The sequence below is a fragment of the Mustelus asterias genome, chromosome 15 (assembly GCF_964213995.1).
Source record: "Mustelus asterias chromosome 15, sMusAst1.hap1.1, whole genome shotgun sequence".
Lineage (NCBI taxonomy): Eukaryota > Metazoa > Chordata > Chondrichthyes > Carcharhiniformes > Triakidae > Mustelus > Mustelus asterias.
Window position 1 is genome coordinate 58019522 of NC_135815.1, and position 20919 is coordinate 58040440.

General features: G+C 43.8%; 1 protein-coding gene and 1 non-coding gene across 2 annotated transcripts in view; both read right to left on the reverse strand.

The window, feature by feature from the left end:
- Positions 1 to 20919, reverse strand: part of LOC144504826 (ribosomal protein S6 kinase alpha-2) — a 204106-nt gene that overhangs the window by 55806 nt on the left and 127381 nt on the right. Inside the window, exons 10-12 of the mRNA XM_078230580.1 lie at positions 19846 to 19934; positions 17266 to 17330; positions 10532 to 10634 (exon numbers count right to left, since the gene is read on the reverse strand). Of these exons, the coding sequence (XP_078086706.1) occupies positions 10532 to 10634; positions 17266 to 17330; positions 19846 to 19934 (257 nt within the window). The remainder of the gene's footprint in view (positions 1 to 10531; positions 10635 to 17265; positions 17331 to 19845; positions 19935 to 20919) is intronic.
- Positions 7052 to 7242, reverse strand: LOC144504962 (U2 spliceosomal RNA). The gene has a single exon (XR_013499741.1). It is a non-coding gene; the product is annotated as a U2 spliceosomal RNA (small nuclear RNA).

Genomic DNA, 20919 nt, shown 5'->3' on the forward strand with positions numbered 1-20919 from the left:
GCCAGCTGTAATAATCTTGTTGAGGCCAGTTTGCCGTCACCGTTACCCATTATTTACAATGTAGATAAAGTACTGCTCGGTATCTACACTGTGCAGGTCAAGCCCTGGAGGTCTTCAATTGCTGGCCTGAGTGGAGCCAGCTGGTTTTAAACGCCCTGCTGCTCCTTCCCTGTTCGGCGAGCCGCCATTCGCCTAATAGGGGAGCTCATATTCTGCGAGGCCCATGCGGGGATCGAAGTGTTTGACAGAAATATCGCACAGATCTGCTCTTTCCTCCTCCCTGGTTCCAACTGAACTCCTCCCAGTCATCAGGACGCGTGCTCTCACTCCCGATGGGCCTGGCTTCCATTCAATAGGGTCCAGCCCAATCACCTGCCCCACAGTATTGTCCCTTAAATGGACCACATTACCACAATCCCCTACTTCTTTCTATGCCCATTTTTAGCAGCATTTTAGTATATTTATTGGTATGTTGTTACTCAAATTGTCAGAGATGGCCATTGCCTCGCATGTGTGTATGAATATTACTTATCACTTCTAAGTGCAAGTCTGAATGTTGCCTGTGTACATCACAGACTGTTTTTGTATCTGAAGATTGGCCATGATACTCAGCAAGATAACATCGGAGAGCTTTCTCAATTTCTGACATTCCGAAGGGAAAGTCTTTGAGAAAGCAGCTGAAGATAGTTGGGTCAGGACTCTGCCCTGAGAAATTCCTGCAGCAATGTCCTGGGGCTGAGATGATTAGCCTTTTGTGCTAGATATGACTCCAACCAGCGGAAAATATTTTCCCCTGATTCCTTTTGACTTTGTTAGGATTCCCTGATATCACACCTGGTCAAATGCTGATTAATGACCAAAAGCCTTAGAATGGAATTCAACTCTTTTGTCCATTTTTGAACCAAAGCTGTAATGAGTTATGGTTCTGAATGGTCCTGGCAGAATCCAAACTGAACATCAGTGGGCACGTTTATGGTGAGTAAATGCCACTTGACACAGTTGGCAGGACCTCCCATCACTTTGCTGACGAGTTAGTGATCAGTCAAATTGGATATGACTGCTTTTTGTGGACACACTAACATCATGTTATGTGGCACAACCACCATGTTGAATGTGAGCAGATCAAAACTGGGCATCAATGAGGCGCTATAGGCAATCGGCACCAGCAATATTGCATTCAACCACAATCTGTAAACTAATGACCTGATATACCCTACTCTACTGTTGTCAACTTCTGGAGGAGACCAAGATAGACAATCCATTTGTCACTTCCAGCTGAAGATGGTTGCAAATGGTTCAGCCTTGACTTTTATACTGACATAGAACATAGAACAGTACAGCACAGACAGGCCCTTCAGCCCACGTTGTTGTGCCGAACCTTTTCCGAAACCAAGATAAAGCTATCCCACTCCCTATCATTCTGGGGTGCTCCATGTGCCTATCCAATAACTGCTTGAAAGTTCCTAAAGTGTCCGACTCCACTATCACAGCAGGCAGTCCATTCCACACCCCAACCACTCTCTGAGTAAAGAACCTACCTCGTACATCCCTCCTATATCTTCCACCGCGAACCTTATAGTTATGCCCCCTAGTAACAGCTACATCCACCCGAGGAAATAGTCTCTGAACGTCCACTCTATCTATCCCCCTCATCATCTTATAAACCTCTATTAAGTCGCCTCTCAACCTCCTCCGCTCTAAAGAGAAAAGCCCTAGCTCCCTCAACCTTTCTTCATAAGACCTATCCTCCAAATGACATGCTGGGCTCACACGTCAGTGAGGCTGGGTATGTTTGTAGAAGCTCCTCCTCTTGTTAGTGGTTTAATTGTCCACCACCATTCACAACATGGTGGCACAGTGGTTAGCACTGCTGCCTCACAGCGCCAGGGACCCGGGTTCGATTCCCGGCTTGGGTCACTGTCTGTGCAGAGTCTGCACGTTCTCCCTCTGCCTGTATGGGTTTCCTCTGAGTGCTCCGGTTTCCTCCCACAGTGTGAAAGATGTGCTGGTTAGGTGTATTGACCCGAACAGGTGCCGGAATGTGGCGACTAGGGGAATTTCACAGTAACTTCATTGGTGCAATATAAGCCTAACTTGTAACCAATAAATAAAATAAAAAAATAAAAAATAAATAAACTGGATGTCAAAGATCTGCAGAACTTTGATCTGAACCATTCGTTGTGGAATCACTTAGCTCCGACCATATCATGCAGGTAGTCCGGTGTTGTAGCTTCACTAGGTTGGTATTTCATTTTTAGCCTGCTGCTGCTCCCAGCATGCCCTCCTAGAATTATCATTAAACCAGGCTGAAATTCCTTCAAAACTAGCTGTAGCTCAGTGCCATTAATGTTGCCGTTTGGTTCTGTATATTATCATGTGCCTTCTCCTCAGCACCCAGCAACTTCAGACAATTGTCTATAATCGTTGAGAATGACAGACAGTGTTTGCGAGATGGAAAGGTCTGAAGATATGGTGTGCGACCCGATGGTCATTTTCGATCCATTTGCATTAGACCACCTGTCCTAACACGAGCAAAATGTGGGTTTAAAAAGGAACAGACAGAATTCTTTTGCAAAATGGCCTCTTCTCAGATTCTTGGTCAAGTCCATCCAATCTACAGATATAAATAAGACAGATCTGATCAGAAAAATCTTAAAAGAGTCCTGACCAAAAAACATTTGAGCACTGGTAACTCAACTCTTGGTTGGTACAAACCAAGGAAACAGTTAACAAAAATTCATGTGCTGTGTTAAATATTTCCTCTTCCATCCTCGCTCTAAACTGAACTGAATAATCTCATTAGCGATAGACAACATGGTTTTGTATGGGAGAGGTCATGCCTCACAAATTTGGTTGAGGTTTTTTAAGGAGGACAAAAATGATTGACGAGGGAAGGGCCGTGGATGTCGTCTACATGGATTTTAGTAAAGCATTTGACAAGGTCCCTCATGGCAGGCTGGTGCAAAAGGTTAAATCTCACAGGATCAAAGGTGGACTAGCTAGATGGGTACAGAACTGGCTTGGCCATAGAAGACAGAGGGTAGCAGTGGAGGGGTCTTTTTCTGATTGGAGGTCTGTGACGAGTGGTGTTCCGCAGGGCTCTCTACTGGGACTTCTGCTGTTTGTGATATATATAAATGATTTGGAAGATGTAGCTGGTCTGATTAGTAAGTTTGCGGACGACACAAAGATTGCTGGAGTTGCGGATAGTGATGAACATTGTCAGAGAATACAGCAGGATATAGATAGGCTGGAAAATTGGGCGGAGAAATGGCAGACGGAATTTAATCCAGATAAATGCGAAATGATGCATTTTGGTAGAACTAATGCAGGGGGGAGCTATACAATAAATGGCAGAACCATCAGGAGGATAGACACACAGAGGGATCTTGGTGTGCAAGTCCACAGATCATTAAAGGTGGCAGCACAGGTGGAAAAGGTGGTGAAGAAGGCATATGGCATGCTGGCCTTTATTGGACGGGACATAGAGTATAAAAGTTGGCATATGATGTTGCAGTTATATAGAACGTTGGTTAGGCCACATTTGGAATACTGCGTCCAGTTCTGGTCGCCACACTACCAGAAGGACGTGGAGGCTTTGGAGAGAGTGCAGAAAAGGTTTACCAGGATGTTGCCTGGTATGGAGGGTATTAGCTATGAGGACAGATTGAGTAAACTAGGATTGTTCTCCCTGGAAAGACGGAGGTTGAGGGGCGACCTAATAGAAGTTTATAAAATTATGAAGGGCATAGGTAGGGTGAACAGTTGGAAGCTTTTTCCCAGGTCAGAAATGACAAACACAAGGGGTCACAAGTTCAAGGTAAGGTTCAATACGGATATGCGGGGGATGTTTTTTACACAGAGGGTGGTGGGGGCCTGGAATGCACTACCAAGCAAGTGGTTGAGGCAGACACGCTAGGATCATTTAAGACTTAGCTAGATAGCCACATGAACAGACTGGGAATAGGGGGATACAAACAGATGGTCTAGTTAGGAACACATGATCGGTGCAGGCTTGGAGGGCCAAAGGGCCTGTTCCTGTGCTGTATTGTTCTTTGTTCTTTAAAGAGAAGGAGAGTGTAAGAGAAAAGAAATCAATAAAAAGTAGGTTTCATTAATGCAGACTGGTTTTCATAATAAAATCCTTTCCCTGCAGCAGCTCAACTCTCTGCACAATGAAGGCCTGAAAATGAGCTCAGCCTCTGGGCAATAAGGTTTGGCTATATTTAAAGGAACTTGTAATCTATTTGATTTCATATTCAGAAAATCTCATTCCTTATTCTATAACTGAGGAATTTAAGAGCTGCTGAATTTCTAATCGTTTCTGAAAAGGAAGCCTCCCAGAATGCCTTCAATAAAGGAACAGATTTTATTTTCCTTGAATGTGGCTGAAACTACTTTTGCCATCTAAAAACGCCTTCCATGCTTGTAAAAGTATCTGTCAACTACATTAATTCCATTCAACCCATGTACAAATGTGCATCAGTGCACCTTGATATGCAGGAATGTAAGCAAGTCAAAGCAGTCATCATGAAAGTGGAAATCAAATAAAACTCAGCAGACCTGGCAGCATCTGTGGAGAGTGAATCATAGTTAACGTTTCAAGTCCATGTGACTCTTCTACAGAACTGGAGAACAGAGTTCTGAGGAAGGGTTATACAGGCGCAAAACGTTAACTCCACAGATGCTGCCAGTCTTGCTGAGTTCATAGGAACATAAGAACTAGGAGCAGGAGTAGACCATCTGGCTCCTCAAGCCTGCTCCACCATTCAATAAGATCATGGCTGATCTTTGTGGATTCAGCTCCATTTACCCACCCGCTCACCATAACCCTTAATTCCTTTACTGTTCAAAAATTCATCTATCCTTTCCTTAAAAACATTCAATGAGGTAGCCTCAACTGCTTCACTGGGCAGGGAATTCCACAGATTCACAACCCTTTGGGTGAAGAAGCTCCTCCTCAACTCAGACCTAAATCTGCTTCTCCTTATTTTGAGGCCATGCCCCCTAGTTCTAGTTTCACCCACCAGTGGAAACAACTTCCCTGCTTCTATCTTATCTATTCCCTTCATAATCTTATATGTTTCTATAAGATCTCCCCTCATTCTTCTGAATTCCAATGAGTATAGTCCCAGTCTACTCAGTCTCTCCTCATAAGCCAACCCTCTCAACTCCGGAATCAACCTAGTGAATCTCCTCTGCACCCCCTCCAGTGCCAATATATCCTTTCTCAAGTAAGGAGACCAAAACTGTACACAGTACTCCAGGTGTGGCCTCACCAGCACCTTATACAGCTGCAACATAACCTCCCTGTTTTTAAACTCCATCCCTCTAGCAATGAAGGACAAAATTCCATTTGCCTTCTTAATTACCTGCTGCGCCTGCAAACCAACTCCTTGTAATTCTTGCACAAGGACACCCAGATCCCTCTGCACAGCAGCATGCTGCAATTTTTTACTATTTAAATAATAGTCCATTTTGCTATTATTCATCCAGCATTTCTGTTTTTATTTCAGATTTCCAGCATCCGCAGTATTTTGTTTTTATCCAGATAAAATTGCCTGGTCTGACAATAGTGAGACATGGATTCACTGTTCGAATCTGGGTCATTGCCAATACATAATTTCACAATGAGAACAGAAGCAGAGCGTGCCAGTAAAGGCATGTCATATTCAGCCACATTCAAATAGATTACAAGTTCCTTTAAATATAGGCAAACCTTATTGCCCAGAGGCTGAGCTCATTATCAGGCCTTCATTGTGCTGAGAGTTGAGCTGCTGCAGGGAAAGGCTTTTATTATGAAAACCAGTCTGCATTAATGAAACCCACTTTTTACTGATTTCTTTTCTCTTACACTCTCCTCTTTAGAGTGAGGATGGAAGAGGAAAGTGGACTTTACCTGCTACTTTATGTTAGTTATGTCTAATCCTCTCAAGTTTCTGATAATTCATGGATTTCTTGGCAGGGGTGATCTGATAAATTTGAACTAAGAAACTTATAGAAAGTCTGGGTACTCTGCCCCTTAGATACTGCAGGATCATCGAGTCATAATGGCACAGAAAGAGGCCATTCAGCCTATTGGGTTAGTGCTGGCTCTCTCTAGAATCCAGTTGTTCCCTTTCCCCCATTCTATCCCTCAAGTGACTATCCAATTTTCTTTTCAAATCGTCAATCATCCTGGTTTCCACAACCCCCGGAGGCAGCAATGTTCCTTGTGGTAAAATATCTGATTTGAATACATTTGTTCAACACACTGGCCAGAAAATTGGATAGGGCCTGAAAATAGGTACAGGGATCATGATGCAAAAGTTTAAAGTTTATTTATTAGTGTCACAAGTAGACTTACGCTAGCACTGCAATTAGGTAACTGTGAAAATCCCCTAGTCGCTACATTCCAATGCCTGTTGGGGTACACTGAGGGAGAATTTAGCATAGCCAATGCATCTAACCCAGTACGTCTTTCGCACTGTGAAAGGAAACTGGAGCACCCGGAGGTAACCCACGCAGACACGGGGATAACGTGCAGAGTCCACCCGGACAGTGACCCAAGCCAGGAATCGAACCTGGGTCCCTGGCGCTGTGAGGCAGCAGTGTTAACCACTGTGTCACTGTGCCGTTACTCTGTGCAGTTTGCTCCCAATACAGGGAGCACACACTTAAGCTGTCTACTGGTCCTTGGCTTGATGAACTGAGTTTCTGCCCTGTTCACAATGTGACTGGACAGGACACTCCTTGACCCACAGAGGTTTGGGTACATGGGGCAGAGCAGAGGAGCTGCTTCCCTTTTGTTTCATGCCCAGTAAAGGCATGTCATATTCATAATTTTGAACATGGACTGTGGTCGTTTGGAAACTTCTGGAAAAGTCTTTTATTAGTTTAAAATGAACACTGATAAGCTGTTAACATGGTTGCCAAAGAGTTAGGCGATTTTCTTTTTGTTTTTATCCAATTCAATCCAATCAAAGTCCAATTCAAAGTCTCAGCAAGTGAGACATTCCAGATCCAAGCTGTAAAGACAGGCCTCCCACTTCCTGTCTGAGGCTTGATCTACATGATCCAAGCTGATTGGAGCAGGCATTGCACCTTCTCCAAAACTTGACCTCATTTGCATCTTAGCCAAAAGGCCGAGATGCCGTTTAAAAAAAACTGTTTCAAATGAAGCCTCAGTGCAACCTCATGACTTCAACCAATTGCAGAGCGTTGATACTACACTGGATCTTAGCCAAAAGGCCAAGAAGCAATCTTTGCTTATCCAACAGGCTATGAAGCTCCTGGAAAGTTTGATCTGAATCACTCTGAGTGGGGGAATCTCCCCTGGAATGGTCATGCCAAGGTGAATATTATCTGTCAAATTCATGCCTGCCTTTGTTCAAAACTTATTCAAAACACGTGGTGAATGGACATATGGCTTGAATTTTTCAGATGATTGGGCTCGACCCTCACCATCCAGGCAGTTGGCAGGAAATGCATCCCCATCGTCTCAAGCAAACCTGCCACCATTTCATTGACTGGCAGCAGGTGGAACTTCAGTCCGCAATTGGAAGGACGTCCCGCCAATCAGATTGACCAACAACTCTCCAGCCCATCCAGGCATAGCATTGTAGTGGCCAGCAGAGGTACTGCATCACTGAGCCTGGAACTAAGTCATGATGTGGAGGTGCTGGCATTGGACTGGGGTAGGCACAGTAAGTAGTCTCACAACACCAAGTTAAAGTCCAACAGGTTTATTTAGTAGCATGAGTTTTCGGAGCGTTGCCCCTTCATCAGGTTAGTGAAGAGTTCAGTTCACAAATAGGGCATATATAGACACAAACTCAATTACAAGATAATGGTTGGAATGCAAGTCTTAACAGGTCATCTTTACAGAAACTTGATGTCTGTGTCAAAGTGTGCAATCTGTTTTGAGATCCTCTCCACTTTGAGCCGGCAGTTTGCGGTGTCGGTGGTAGTCATGATGTGGAGTTGCCGGCGTTGGACTGAGGTAGGCGTAGTAAGTAGACTCACAACACCAAGTTAAAGTCCAACAGGTTTATTTGGTAACACGAGCTTTCGGAGCATTGCCCCTTCATCAGGTGAGTGAAGAGTTCAGTTCACAAACAGGACAGATAGACACAAACTCAATTACAAGATAATGGTTGGAATGCGAGTCTTAACAGATCATCTTTGTAGAAACTTGATGTCTGTGTCGATATGCGCAATATGCTTTGAGATCCTCTCCACTTTGAGCCGGCAGTTCGTGGTGTCCTTGTTGCTGGTCAGATTTTAGTGAAGTGTCAAACCACGATGGCCAGGACTATCTTTCTACTGCAGCCTTCCACTGACTCTGCAGCCAGTGCGACCCACGGTTTTCCTTCATGTGTGTTGCTGTTGAGGGCCTTTTGGACCGCACTTTGTCTGACCTCCAACTGACCTTGCTGTCATGAATGGCCCCTCCAGGAGATTCCGAAAGCATTGCTCAAGGTATTGCCAAAAGCCATGGAGAGTAACTGATATTAGTACACAATCATCCCTCAGCACACTACTGAGTGACTACACAATTGAGGCTGCATGCACCTTGACAGCAATGAGCAATATTGTCCTTGCCCTGCTTTGAGGCTGCTGGAATTCCTATATTTTAGTCATGATTTCTTTCATAAAGTGAGGATCTCTCAAGCATTCACCTTCCCTGAAGTTGAGGCAAGACTATTGTTCCCTGAAGTTCAGCCTCCTGCTGAACGTCCTTCTTTCTTCCTCCTGCTCCTTCTTCTAGCAGCTTGTCCTGCTCTATGTGGCCTCTTTTTATTCTCCCAATCATGTTCAACTCCCAAAGGAAGCTCTGTTAAGTCACACATGTGGAAGCAACTTGTTTCAGCAGAAATATCACTGACAAAAAGGTGCTCAGAGATCAGCCCGACCACTCTCTGTGCGATATGGATACTTTAGCCAAGTGCATACATTTGCACCATAGGCCAGAAGAAATAAGTTAGCAATCTAACTGTTGTAATTCATGGTCCACTAAAAATGGCTGGTGGAAAGTACCTCATTCTGTTTATTGTTATGTTCAGTAGGGAAGACAGGGCAAGTTTAAAAGTGGCAACATTGGCGTCAAATCAGCATTGCACACTGATTGGCATCATCACCTTGTTGCTGTACACATATTGCTGGTGGTCATTAGCCACATGCGCACAAACCCCTGATGGTATCCTGCATACACCCCATCAGCAGCATATTCACAGCTCTCAGGTCTCATTTCCAATCCCAATGTGGTCATGAAATACTGAAAGAAAATGAGTTCTGCTTCTCCCAATTTAGCCCTTTCAGTATCTTCAGCACAACAAATTTCACAGTTTTGTAAATTGCAAACAGACCCTACAGACTGAACACTGTTACATTTTAAAATTGTACTGATAAATTCGGAAACAGGTAGCAGGGAAAGCGAATTTAAATATCCAAAATTAACCCTAAGTGGCAGCTTGGAAAATTATTATTGCTCTTCACCATTTTGCCATTAGGATCCAGCTAGATCCAAGGGTGGCGTGGTGACACAGTGGTTAGCACTGCTGCCTCACAGTACCAGGGACCTGGGTTCAATTCTGGCCTCGGGTCACTGTGTGTGCAGAGTTTGCACGTTCCCCCTGCGTCCACGTGGGTTTTCTCCAGCTGCTCCGGTTTCCTCCCACAGTCCAAAGATGTGCAGGTTAGGTTGACTGGTCATGCTAATTTGCCCTTTTAGGGGGATTAGCAGGGTAAATACATGGGGTTACGGGGATAGGACCTGCATGGGGTTGTGGTCAGTGCGGGTTTGATAGGTTGAATGGCCTCCTTCTCCACGATGTGGAGATGCCGGCGTTGGACTGGGGTAAGCACAGTAAGAAGTCTCACAACACCAGATTAAAGTCCAACAGGCTTATTTGGCAAATAAACCTGTTGGACTTTAACCTGGTGTTGTGAGACTTCTTACTCTCCTTCTCCACTACAGGGATGCTAAGATTCTAGGTCAGCCATAATCTTATTGATTGGTGGAGCAGGTTCGAGGAACCGAATAACCTACTCCTGCACTTTGTATATTTCTATCAAATGTTTTGATCTGGCACAAAAAATATCCATTGCCATCCACAATTGTATTTGATGAATAAACAAACCTGTGCTGGAATAACACTAGCTTTAGGATTTTTAAAAAACTCCTTCTTCAGGTAAACCTGAAGTAAATCTATAGTAAATAAATCAGCTTCTGATTCACTCTCACCCATTTTACACAATCACATCAAAATTAATTACCCTCTAATGTTTAATAAATGGAGTTAAATTGAGCAATTCAGAGAACAGCTTCTTCCCTGCTGCCATCAGACTTTTGAATAGACCTACCATATATTAAGTTGATCTTTCTATGACTGTAACACTACATTCTGCACCCTCTCCTTTCCTTCTCCCCTATGTACTCTATGAACAGTATGCTTTGTCTGTATAGCGCGCAAGAAACAATACTTTTCACTGTATCCCAATACACGTGACAATAATAAATCAAATCAAATGTGACAAAGAGACAACTGACCAATTGGTGTCCTTGATGTGAATTCAGGATCAAAGTGAAACGTGTCCTCTGGTCTTCCGACAGCTGGTTTAAATGGTGGCTTAATTTCTTTCCTGTATAATTTCTGTTGGGAAAGAATGTATTCCAGTGACACAGAACTAAATAAATTCTAGCTTCCTCTGTTCTTACTGCATTTTACATTAAAGTTCTGTCTGTGCCATTTGAACAAAGCTGTCAACTCATTAAATATACACTAACCACAGCAGTAAAACAATGCATAGAAAATCTTAAACCTTTATGTTTTATATCAAGTTATGCCACATTCTAATCCTCACTTTCCATTATCTTGTGTTGAATATGCTGTATTACAATACAGCAAGGTAATGTCAGATCCAATATTAACATCATCTTCATTATGACTTCATCCATTTAATTACACTCAGCACATCTACTCTATAAGAAGAACGTTGAAAATGAAACTAGCGGTTGATTGAAATAAATGGTAGATTGCATAATGCATAAAGGAATGGCGGCAGTTCATGGAGATCTTAAGGTGCCTTCACATTGAAGACTTGTACTATTACCATGTTGGGAGTGTGATTGACCTTCATGCACAAGTCTCCTTTACTCTGCAGATGGTTCAGTTCAGTCATTTCTCTTTCTTTATTCATCATAGGAAGTTGCCGTTGGCAGCAAGATGTTGCTGACTCCTAATTACATTTGACTGACTTGATGGGCTATTTCAGAGGGCTCTTTGAGTCAACCGCATTGCTGTGGGTCTGCAGTTACCTGTAGGCCAGACTGGGTAAGGATGACTGATTTGCTTCAGTAAAGGACAAGGTTGAACCAGATGGATTTTTACAATCAATGATGGTCGTCATAGTCACCCATTACCCATTTCAGCTTTACATTCCAGATTTATTGACTGAATTGTAATTCCACCAGCTGTAAAGGTGGGATTTGAACCCATGTCCCCAAAATATAGGCCTGGGCCTCTGGATTGCTTGCCTAGTGACATTAACACTATACCATCATCTCCCCTCAATGTGGCAGGATCTAATTGCTACTTTAGCTCTCACCACAGTTAATGTTTAGTTAATTTGAAGTACTTTTATTTATAATAATCTAAACATACAGTTAATATATCAGTTTTGGTTGTATGTGTAGAATTATTCAAGTGAAAACAACGTCCTCATTTTGATTGTATTCCTATCATATTCCTTTACTGGAGATATTCTTGATCACTGGGAATTATATAGTATCGGACCATTCTTTCTTGAAGTTTGCTTCTGAGAATGAATGTTATGCTTTCTTCCAGTCTTAACTTGACTTTTCAAAACTCTCTTTTACCGACAGAGGATCAGCTGCTTACGTTTACTTTAGCACAAGTAGCCCTTTCTGCCCAACAGCTTTTGACTTTTTTGTGCTATAATATGTAGCTGACAGGAGGAATTGCCCCACTCCCACTGGCTACAGTATCGCTGGATAAAACCGTATGGCTGGATGAAATCTTATCTAAAGACATCAGTAAAAGCTGCCAGTGTTAATTGGCAGCATAGGGCTATGCAGCTGGACACACAAACAGAAATCTGCACTGGCAATCTCAGTAACCTCTTCCCTCTATATTTACCCTTTGAATTCCATATCTCGCTCATACTATTGGCCATAATTTTACATTGCTTGGATGGTATGTGCCTAACCCGGAACTGCATGAAATTGTGCAAGACAACATGGGACATGTGTCTTGACATCATTGCACACTTGCGCGATATTTTGGTCGGCAGGTGTGTGAGAGAGTTGGAATTGTGCCGCTGACAATCAAGCAGGTAATTAAGCCCATTATAAGAAGCCAATTGAAAGCAATTTTACATGACCAGTCTAATTTATGGTTGGTGGGCTGTTTGACTGGCCAGACGGCCTTTATGTTTTAATTGCAAACTCGATCCAGGGCAAGAGGAAATGTCAAGGCTGAAATTAAATTTGGAAAGGTGTCTGGGACTGAGGTTTGTGCTTGAATGTGTTGCCTACGCATTGTTTTTCCATCAGAATGTACCTTGTACAGGTCTGCAGCTCCCTGACATGCTCCACAGTGACTGTCCCCTTGAGGGAGCACCTTAAGACACCCCAGTCCGCACCTTCCCTTCTCTTGCTGTCTGCTCACCTCCTGTCCTCCTCGGCAGCACCGAGCCTTTCACAGCATACATTTCACACTGGCTGCCCATCAATGGTGAAATTGTGTTCAGGGCCAATTGTAGCCGGAAGCATGTTTTGCACCCGCTTCTGGATCTCCAAGCACTGTTTATGGACTGTCTCCTTTTTCCAGTGAGAAGAAGATGCAACTGTGGGACCAGTGTCAGACAAACAGTAGCCATGCCACAAATTCACTTCGACCCAACAAGCTGCAGGTCTCTCCCTGTGCCCTTCTTCCCATTGTACACCTTCCGCATGGTCTGGTCCACGATGGCTTAATCAAGCCAGGACACCAGATCAAGCAACTCCTGCTCCAAGCACTTGATCCCTTCCGCCTCCTAGTCAACTCCTCGTGTATCCTGACTGAACGTAGATGTGTGTCTCTTGCCACAATTCACCATGGCCTCACGAAGAGAATCTCTCAGAGATTTGGATGACCTTAAGTTTATGCAAGGTAGAATGTGGCGGGTAGAATAGCTGGTGTAACTTACTTTATTAGTAAAGAGTTACCCTTGCCACTGACCAAGCCATTCATGAAGAAGATACAAATGAAATGAGAGATGCAACAAGACAGACATGTCAGAAGTGCTGTTTTCAAAGGCAGTATCACCAGAACAGAGGTGGATAAACCAGAGGAATGGGTCCTTACAGGGAACAGAGTGTGAGGAGTTGTAGTTGAGGTAGCTGTGGCAGTTGGTGGGTTTATAATGATCAGTCTATCACCACAAGTGGAGACTGAGAGGTCAGGGAAGGGAAAGGAAATGTCGAGGTGGACTATGTGAAGGTGAGAGAGGGGTGGAAATTGGAGGCAAAATTAATACATTTTCCCAGGTCCAGATGAGAGCACAAAGAAAAAGTTGTGGGAGGGGGTCTGAGTTAGACTGGAACAAGGAATGTGGTGGACAGGGACAAGATGGGGACGAGGCCCAAACAATCTCCAGTATGATATAGGGCATTAGAAGGATCACACATGTAGGATGGTGTCAAGAAAGGGAGAAATGGGGCAGGAACAGGCTGATCTGATGGGCCTACCAGGACATGCCTGTGGATTTTGTAATTCACTTCTTCCTATCTTGACTCTGTCCTCTCTCTCCTTGTCCAGTCTCTTCCCGCCTATATTCATGATCCTTCTGATGCCCTACATCATATCAACAATTTCCAGTTTCCTCGCCCTAACCATCTCCTCATTCACTATGGACATCCAATCCCTCTATACCACCAGTCCCCAGCACGAGGGTCTGAGAGCTCTCTGCTTCTTCCTTGAACAGAAGTCTGAACAATCCACATCCACCATCACTCCCCTCTGCCTGGCTGTTACACAGCAATTTCTCCTTTAACTTGTCTCACTTCCTACAAATAAAAGGTGTGGCTATGGGTACCTGCATGGGCCTGCTTTATGCCTGTCTTTTTGTGGGGTATGCAAAACATTCTTTGTTCTAGTCCTACTCAGCTCCCTTCCCACATCTCTTTCTCCTTGACTTTCTGTCTCCATTTCAAGTAAGGACTCCATTCCATTCACTCAGTTTCTCCACCTCCGCCACATCTTTTCCGATGATGCCACATTCGAAAATGGCACTTCTGAAATATCTGCCTTTTTCCTTAGTCAAGGTTCCCCTTTGTGGCTAAAGGGTACTCAATCTAGTCCAATCTATTTCTCAGCCCTCATCCCTTCCCCTCCTTTCCAGAACCAGGATGAAGTCCCCCTTGTCCTCAGTTTTCACCCAACCAGCCTCCACATTCAAAGGATCATCCTCTGCCATATCTGCCACCTCCAACACGATGCTACTACCAACCACATCTTCCCCAGGCGGCACGGTGGCACAGTGGTTAGCACTGCTGCCTCACAGTGCCAGGGACCCAGGTTCGATTCCCGGCTTGGGTCACTGTCTGTGTGGAGTTTGCATGTTCTCCCCATGTCTGTGTGGGTTTCCTCAGTGTGCTCTGGTTTCCTCCCACAGTCTGAAAGACATGCTGGTTAGGTGCATTGACCTGAACAGGCGCCGAAGTGTGGCGACTGGGGGAATTGCGCAGTAACTTCATTGCAATGTTAATGTAAGCTTTACTTGTGACTAATAAATAAACTTTACTTCTACTTTTCCTCGTCCCTGCTGTCAGAATTCCGCAAGGGCCACTCCCTCCATGATACCCTGGTCCACTCCTCCACTGTCCCCAACCCTTCCCACAACACCTGTCTATGTAATCGCAGAAGGTGCAACACCTTCCCCTTTCCCTCCTCACCGTCAAGGTCCCAAATACTCCTTTCAGGTGAAGCAACATTTCATTTGCACCTCTTTCCATTTGGTTTACTGCATTTGCTGCTCCCAATGTGCCCGCCACTACACTGGGGAAGACTAAACGCAGACTGGGTGACCGCTTTGTGGAATACCTTCGCTTAGTCCTCAAGCATAACCCCAACCTTCCTGTTGCTTTCCATTTTAACTCTGCACCTTGCTTTCATGCCAACATGTCTGTTCTTGGCCTGCTGCAATGCTCCAGTGAAGCTTAATGCAAGCTGGAGGAGCAACCTCTCATCTTTTGATTAGGCATGTTACAGCCTTTGGAATTCAACATTGAGTTCAACAGTTTTAGACTGTGACCTTTCTCCTCCATCTTGACCCTTTCTTTTCATCCAACAATTCTTTTGTCCCAGTGCAACCTTCCACATCTCTCCCACAGAGCCATCTGTTATTTATTCTACAGATTTGCTTTCACTGAGCACTGACCTTTGCTCTCCTGTTAACTCATTTTGCTATCTTACCTCTATGCCACTTCCACAGTCCTTCACTTTGCTATTAACAATTTCTCTATCTTGTAGGAACATAGGAGCAAAAGTAGGCATCAGCCCTTTGAGCCTGCTCCACCAATCAATCAGATGGCTGATCTCTCCCTGGTCTCAAATCCACCTCCCCACCTGTCCCCCATATCCTCTTATCCCTTTTTTTATTAGAAACATATCTATCTCCTTCTTGAAACCATTCAATGATTCAGACTCCACCGCACTCGCACTATAGGGCAGTAAGTTCCACAATTTCACCACCCTCTGTGAGAAATAGTTCCTCCTCATCTCAGTTTTAAGTCTACCACTTTGCAAACTATGCCTGTGAACTCTTGTTTGAGGTTGCTCCATAAGGGGAAACCTTTGGTCTACATTTACCTTTTAAAATTTTATATACCTCGATCAGATCCCTTCTTATCCTTCTAAACTCCAGCGAGTATAAGTTCAAACTGTTTAATCTCTCCTCATATGTCAACCCCTTCATCCCCGGAATCAATCTGATGGATCTCCCCTGAACTGACTCCAATGCCACTGTGGTAAACCACTGTTAAGTTATTGCCTGTGTGTATGTGTGACATGCCTGGACACGCCCCTGACGGCCCTGCCTGAGACTCCCCCCCCGGGTCCAGGTATAAAGGTGACTGCTCCCAAACCCCCTGCCTCAGTCGCCGGATCAGTTCATCAGCATGGGTGTGCTCCAAGTCTTTTGTGAACAAAAGCCTGTTTGTTCTTGCGTACTAACTAGTCGTCGCATAATTGATAGTGCATCAGCCACTACATCCTTCCTCAAATAAGGAGACCAAAACTGGACACAATACTCGAGATGTGGTCTCACCAACACCCTATACAATTACAACAACACTTCTCGACTTTTGTACTCCAGTCCCTTTACAATAAGTGCCAACATCCCATTTGCCTTTTTCATTACATGCTGCACCTGCATTCTGTGATTCATGAACATAGACACCCAGATCCCTTTGCCCAGATGCAGTTTGAATCTACGTTCCATTTAGATAATAATCTGCTTTTCTATTTTTTCTGCCAAAATGGGCTTGTCCACATTAAACTCCATCTGCCAATTCTCTTAACCTATCTATATCGGTCTGTAAAATCTTTATATCCTCCTCACTCGTGCCCTATACATCTTTGTCACAATTTCTTCTAGCTCCCACTTATCACTGACTTATATTTTGCTTTATCCGCTCTTATGAAGTATAAAATCTGTCAAATGTTTCCCTCTTTTCAGCTCTGAAGAACAGTCATGCAGACTTGTACAAAATATTAATTCTGTTTCTTTCTCCACAGATGTTGCCAGATCTGCAGAGTTTTTCCAGCATTTTCTGTTTTTATTTCAGATTCCCAGCAACACCGTCAGTGTTTTGCTTTAATATAAAATTGGACTTGGCAAGTGTGAAAGGGGAACATATTTTACTAGAAAATGACATGCTTGCCAAAATGTAGTAATTTAGTCGAAGCTAAGTTGTTATTTTCCTGATTATTTTTAGCTCTGCTTTTTAAAATACAGCTCATGAATATATTCTTAACTGCAGATGGTGTTAAGTGTTCAGCCATTGTCATTTACCAGTGCTCTCAACATCTTATCCTTCCAGCTATTGAAACCGTACTGCAGTATAAACAGAAAGACTAAACGACAGCAAAAAGGCCAATCACATTACAATGCATCGCCACACGAGGGAACTTGAAAAAAACCCATCACTGATTGCAAAATAGCGGATGTTCATTAAAAGCAAATCTTATTAAGAGCTTAAAACTTCAGAAATGCACTTACATTCCAGTCTATAGTTCCAAAGAAACAGTGCCGTTTTATCTCCTCAACTCCATCAGGTCCAGCACCTTAAAACCAAAATTAAAATACAAACAAAGGAATAAGTGCTTCTGAAAAGTCACCAGGCTGCATTTTATGTGACCCCGTCAGGTGTGATGAGGTGGGCCTGTAAAATAGGGCAGGTGCTCATCCAACCACCTTCTTGCCCACCCCTGAGTTCATCCCAGGCGTGAGATTGGCAACCCACCCACCATATTTAAATAATGAAGGGTCAAGTGGGTCTGTTACCAAACCAATTGATGATATACTGCCTATGCCACAACAGGTTTGGCATGGACAATCGGGTGGGATCGGGTAGCCTACTTTTAAAAGAATGTTATCAAAGGGCAGGAGAGAAGGGAGGACTTTATCGTTAGGGGTTGCAATTTGCAAATCGGGGTCAGTCCCCCGACAATAAAATTCCCTTTCCTTCTACCCACTTACTGCATTAAGCACACCACTTCCACCATCCCTCCATGCCCCTCCCTAACCTGCCCAAACCCTTTCTGCTCCAGACTTTGGATTTACCCGTCTTCTTCCTGGTCGCAGCCCTGGCAGTGCCCACAAATGGGCTCTTGGTGATGCAGGGGCTGATGGAACTTCTGGCTAATTGGCTTGGCTGTCAGCTCCCGAGGGCAGGAGCCCCACTCTGCCCCTATTTAACCCACCCGTAGTGCGTTAATGCAAGCCATCCATCCCCTGGAATATTCTGCCCATTATTTTGTAAGGGCACCTAACTCTAATCTCTAATATATGCAGCAGACTAAACGGAATTTGTATCCGTGGTTCTTTTCTTCATGTCATGTGTAATGTGCGGAGTAATTTTTCTTCTTGCCATGTCATGCCAAAACCAGCATGTTCTTTTGAAGTAGTTAATGCTGAATTATAAAGCTGTAGTACACCTCCGAACTCCAAAGAAAGCATAAATGAAATTGATGCATTCTTTATATTAAAAAAGTAGTCATTTTATAATGAATTAAAGGCAACAACAGAAACTGGGAGTTTGGCACATTGCTAATCCCATCTGATCATTCAGATCTGAACAGGATCCAGAACAGGATTCGACAGGGTAGATTCAGAAAGAATGTTCAAAGAACAAAGAACAATACAGCACAGGAACAGGCCCTTCGGCCCTCCAAGCCCGCGCCGCTCCCCGGTCCAGGATTGAATCCTGAATCCAGGATCCCCGCCCAATTTTCCAGCCTATCTACATACCAATATCCTATCCACCGAGCTGTCCCTCACAGCTACGATGCTTTGTTCATTACAACCTATTAACTCACCCCCACCCCCCCAATCCAGACCATGTGATCTCCAGGGAGAGGCGAAAACCCAGAGTGAAAAACCCCAGGGCCAATATGGGGAAAAAAAATCTGGGAAATTCCTCTCCGACCCCCTGAGGCGATTGAAACGAGTCCAGGAGATCACAATGGCCCCGATCGGAAAATGCTTCCCAACCCTAGTCATTTCCACATCCACGAACACCATATGAATTCCCTGCCCCCGAGACAGGTTCCCAACTATCCGCAGTCTCGCTCTGTACTGGCACCAGCAAGATGATCATAGAATGAAGCCTTGAAACGAGAAACAAGGAACAATTAGCCCGCGCCGTTCCCTGGTCCAAACTAGACCACTCTTTTGTATCCCTCCATTCCCACTCCGTTCATATAGCTGGTGGTGGGGGAGTCCAGAACTAGGGGTCATAGTTTGAGAATAAGGGGTAAGCCTTTTAAGATTGAGATGGAGGAGAAATTTCTTCACCTAGAGAGTAGTGAATTTGTTAAATTCATTACCACAGAAATTACTCGAGGCCAAAACATTGTGTGATTTCAAGAAGAAATTAGATATAGCTCTTGGGGCTAAAGGGATCAAGGAATATGGGGGGGGAAGGGGGAATCAGGTTATTGAATTTGATGATCAGCCATGATCATAATGAATGGAGGAGCAGGCTCGAAGGGCCGAGTGGCCTACTCCTGCTTTGAATTTCTATGTTTCTATCTGTTCTGGATCTTTAAGAAACAAATCAGAAACTTTGTTGAATTTGACAGTTTTACAAAAAGAATGATCATCATATATTTTATTACTTTTGTCAAATAACTATTTGTCTTTTAATGGTTACTTTTCTTTCTTTGCACAACATGGGATTAAAATGTTGAACGAATGTTTACAGTAAAATAACAATTTTGGAGAAAACTTGTGTGAGCAGTGAAATGAGCCAACTGGACTTCAAAACATGTGTTTCTTTGACAATGAAGCAAATAACCTGCTGACAGATCAGAGGCTGATTGTTTCCTTATCTTCAATGTCAGCAGAAAATGCTTTGATATTGGGAGAGTTAAAAATCACAAATAACTCAAAATATATCTGTTCATTCCATTCAGAAACGCCCTTAATGTAGCAGCTGGCCTATGCATTATTATCTTTGTACAAATGAATCGAGTTACCCAGGAAAACACATAGGTTAATATTAGATAATAAAGGTGATTTCATTTAATTATCGCACTGGGTCATCCAATTTTTCGCGAAGATTTAAAACATATTTACCTAATCTGTTGCAGGGATTCCGCTTGAAAAGTGCTCGCAAAAGGCTTTGGGCTTCTGGGCTTAAGAATTGTGGCATTCCCAGTTTGGCTCTAAAATATAGACACACAATCCCATATCATTAAGTGAAAGAAACATAAGGTGTTTAAAAGTATTTGAGGCAACCTATTCCTTTGTCCCTTAGTTTATGCTATTCCCTAACTTCAACTTCCTCTCCTGAAAGCTGTGGCTTGTGCCAAGGTGTGACTCTCACAAGCACCAGACGCCCACTGGTACCTCTGTTATGTAGTCATCTGTAAGCCAAGAGATTGAATGTCATTGGACTGGTCTACGATAGTGGGCATCCCAACTCAAGACAAGTCTGTTTAACACCTACACATGAACTTATTGGCACAGATCATTGGATAGCAATCAGGAGCAGGAATTGTGGTTGATATTTCCCCTTCCCTAGACTAAGAATGTTAAGTTGAGTTGTCATAGTACCACGCACCCTGGTCCAAATCAACTACCTCAAGACAGATCAGAGATCAAACTAAGGATCTCCTTCATTTATTTGGTTTAGTGCTACAATCTGGATAGCATAGTGGTTAGGACTGCTGTCTCAAAGCGTCAGGGACCTGGGTTCGATTCCGGCCTTGGGTTCTCCCTGTGTCTGCATGGATTATCCTTGTGCCTGCATGGGTTTCCTCCGGGTGCTCCAGTTTCCTCCCGCAGTCCTAAGATGTGCTGGTTAAGTGGATTAGCCATGCTAAATGTGTACGGTTATGGGGATAGGGGGTGGGGGGTGCAGGTCTGGGTAAGATACTTTTACGGAGAATCGGTGAAGCCTTGATGGGCCGAACAGCCTCCACTGTATGGATTCTATAGTTCTACGAATGGAGTTAAGGAATAGCAAAGGACAGAAAACACTGATAGGAATAACTGGCAGCCTCCCACCCTCACCACCCCACATAATAGTAGTCATAGTGTTGAGAAGACAGAAACTTAGAGGACCATATAACAGACTAAGTCAATAATCATTGAGGAACTTTAATCTTCATGTAGGTTGGGTAAACTAAATTGACAACAGTCATCCAC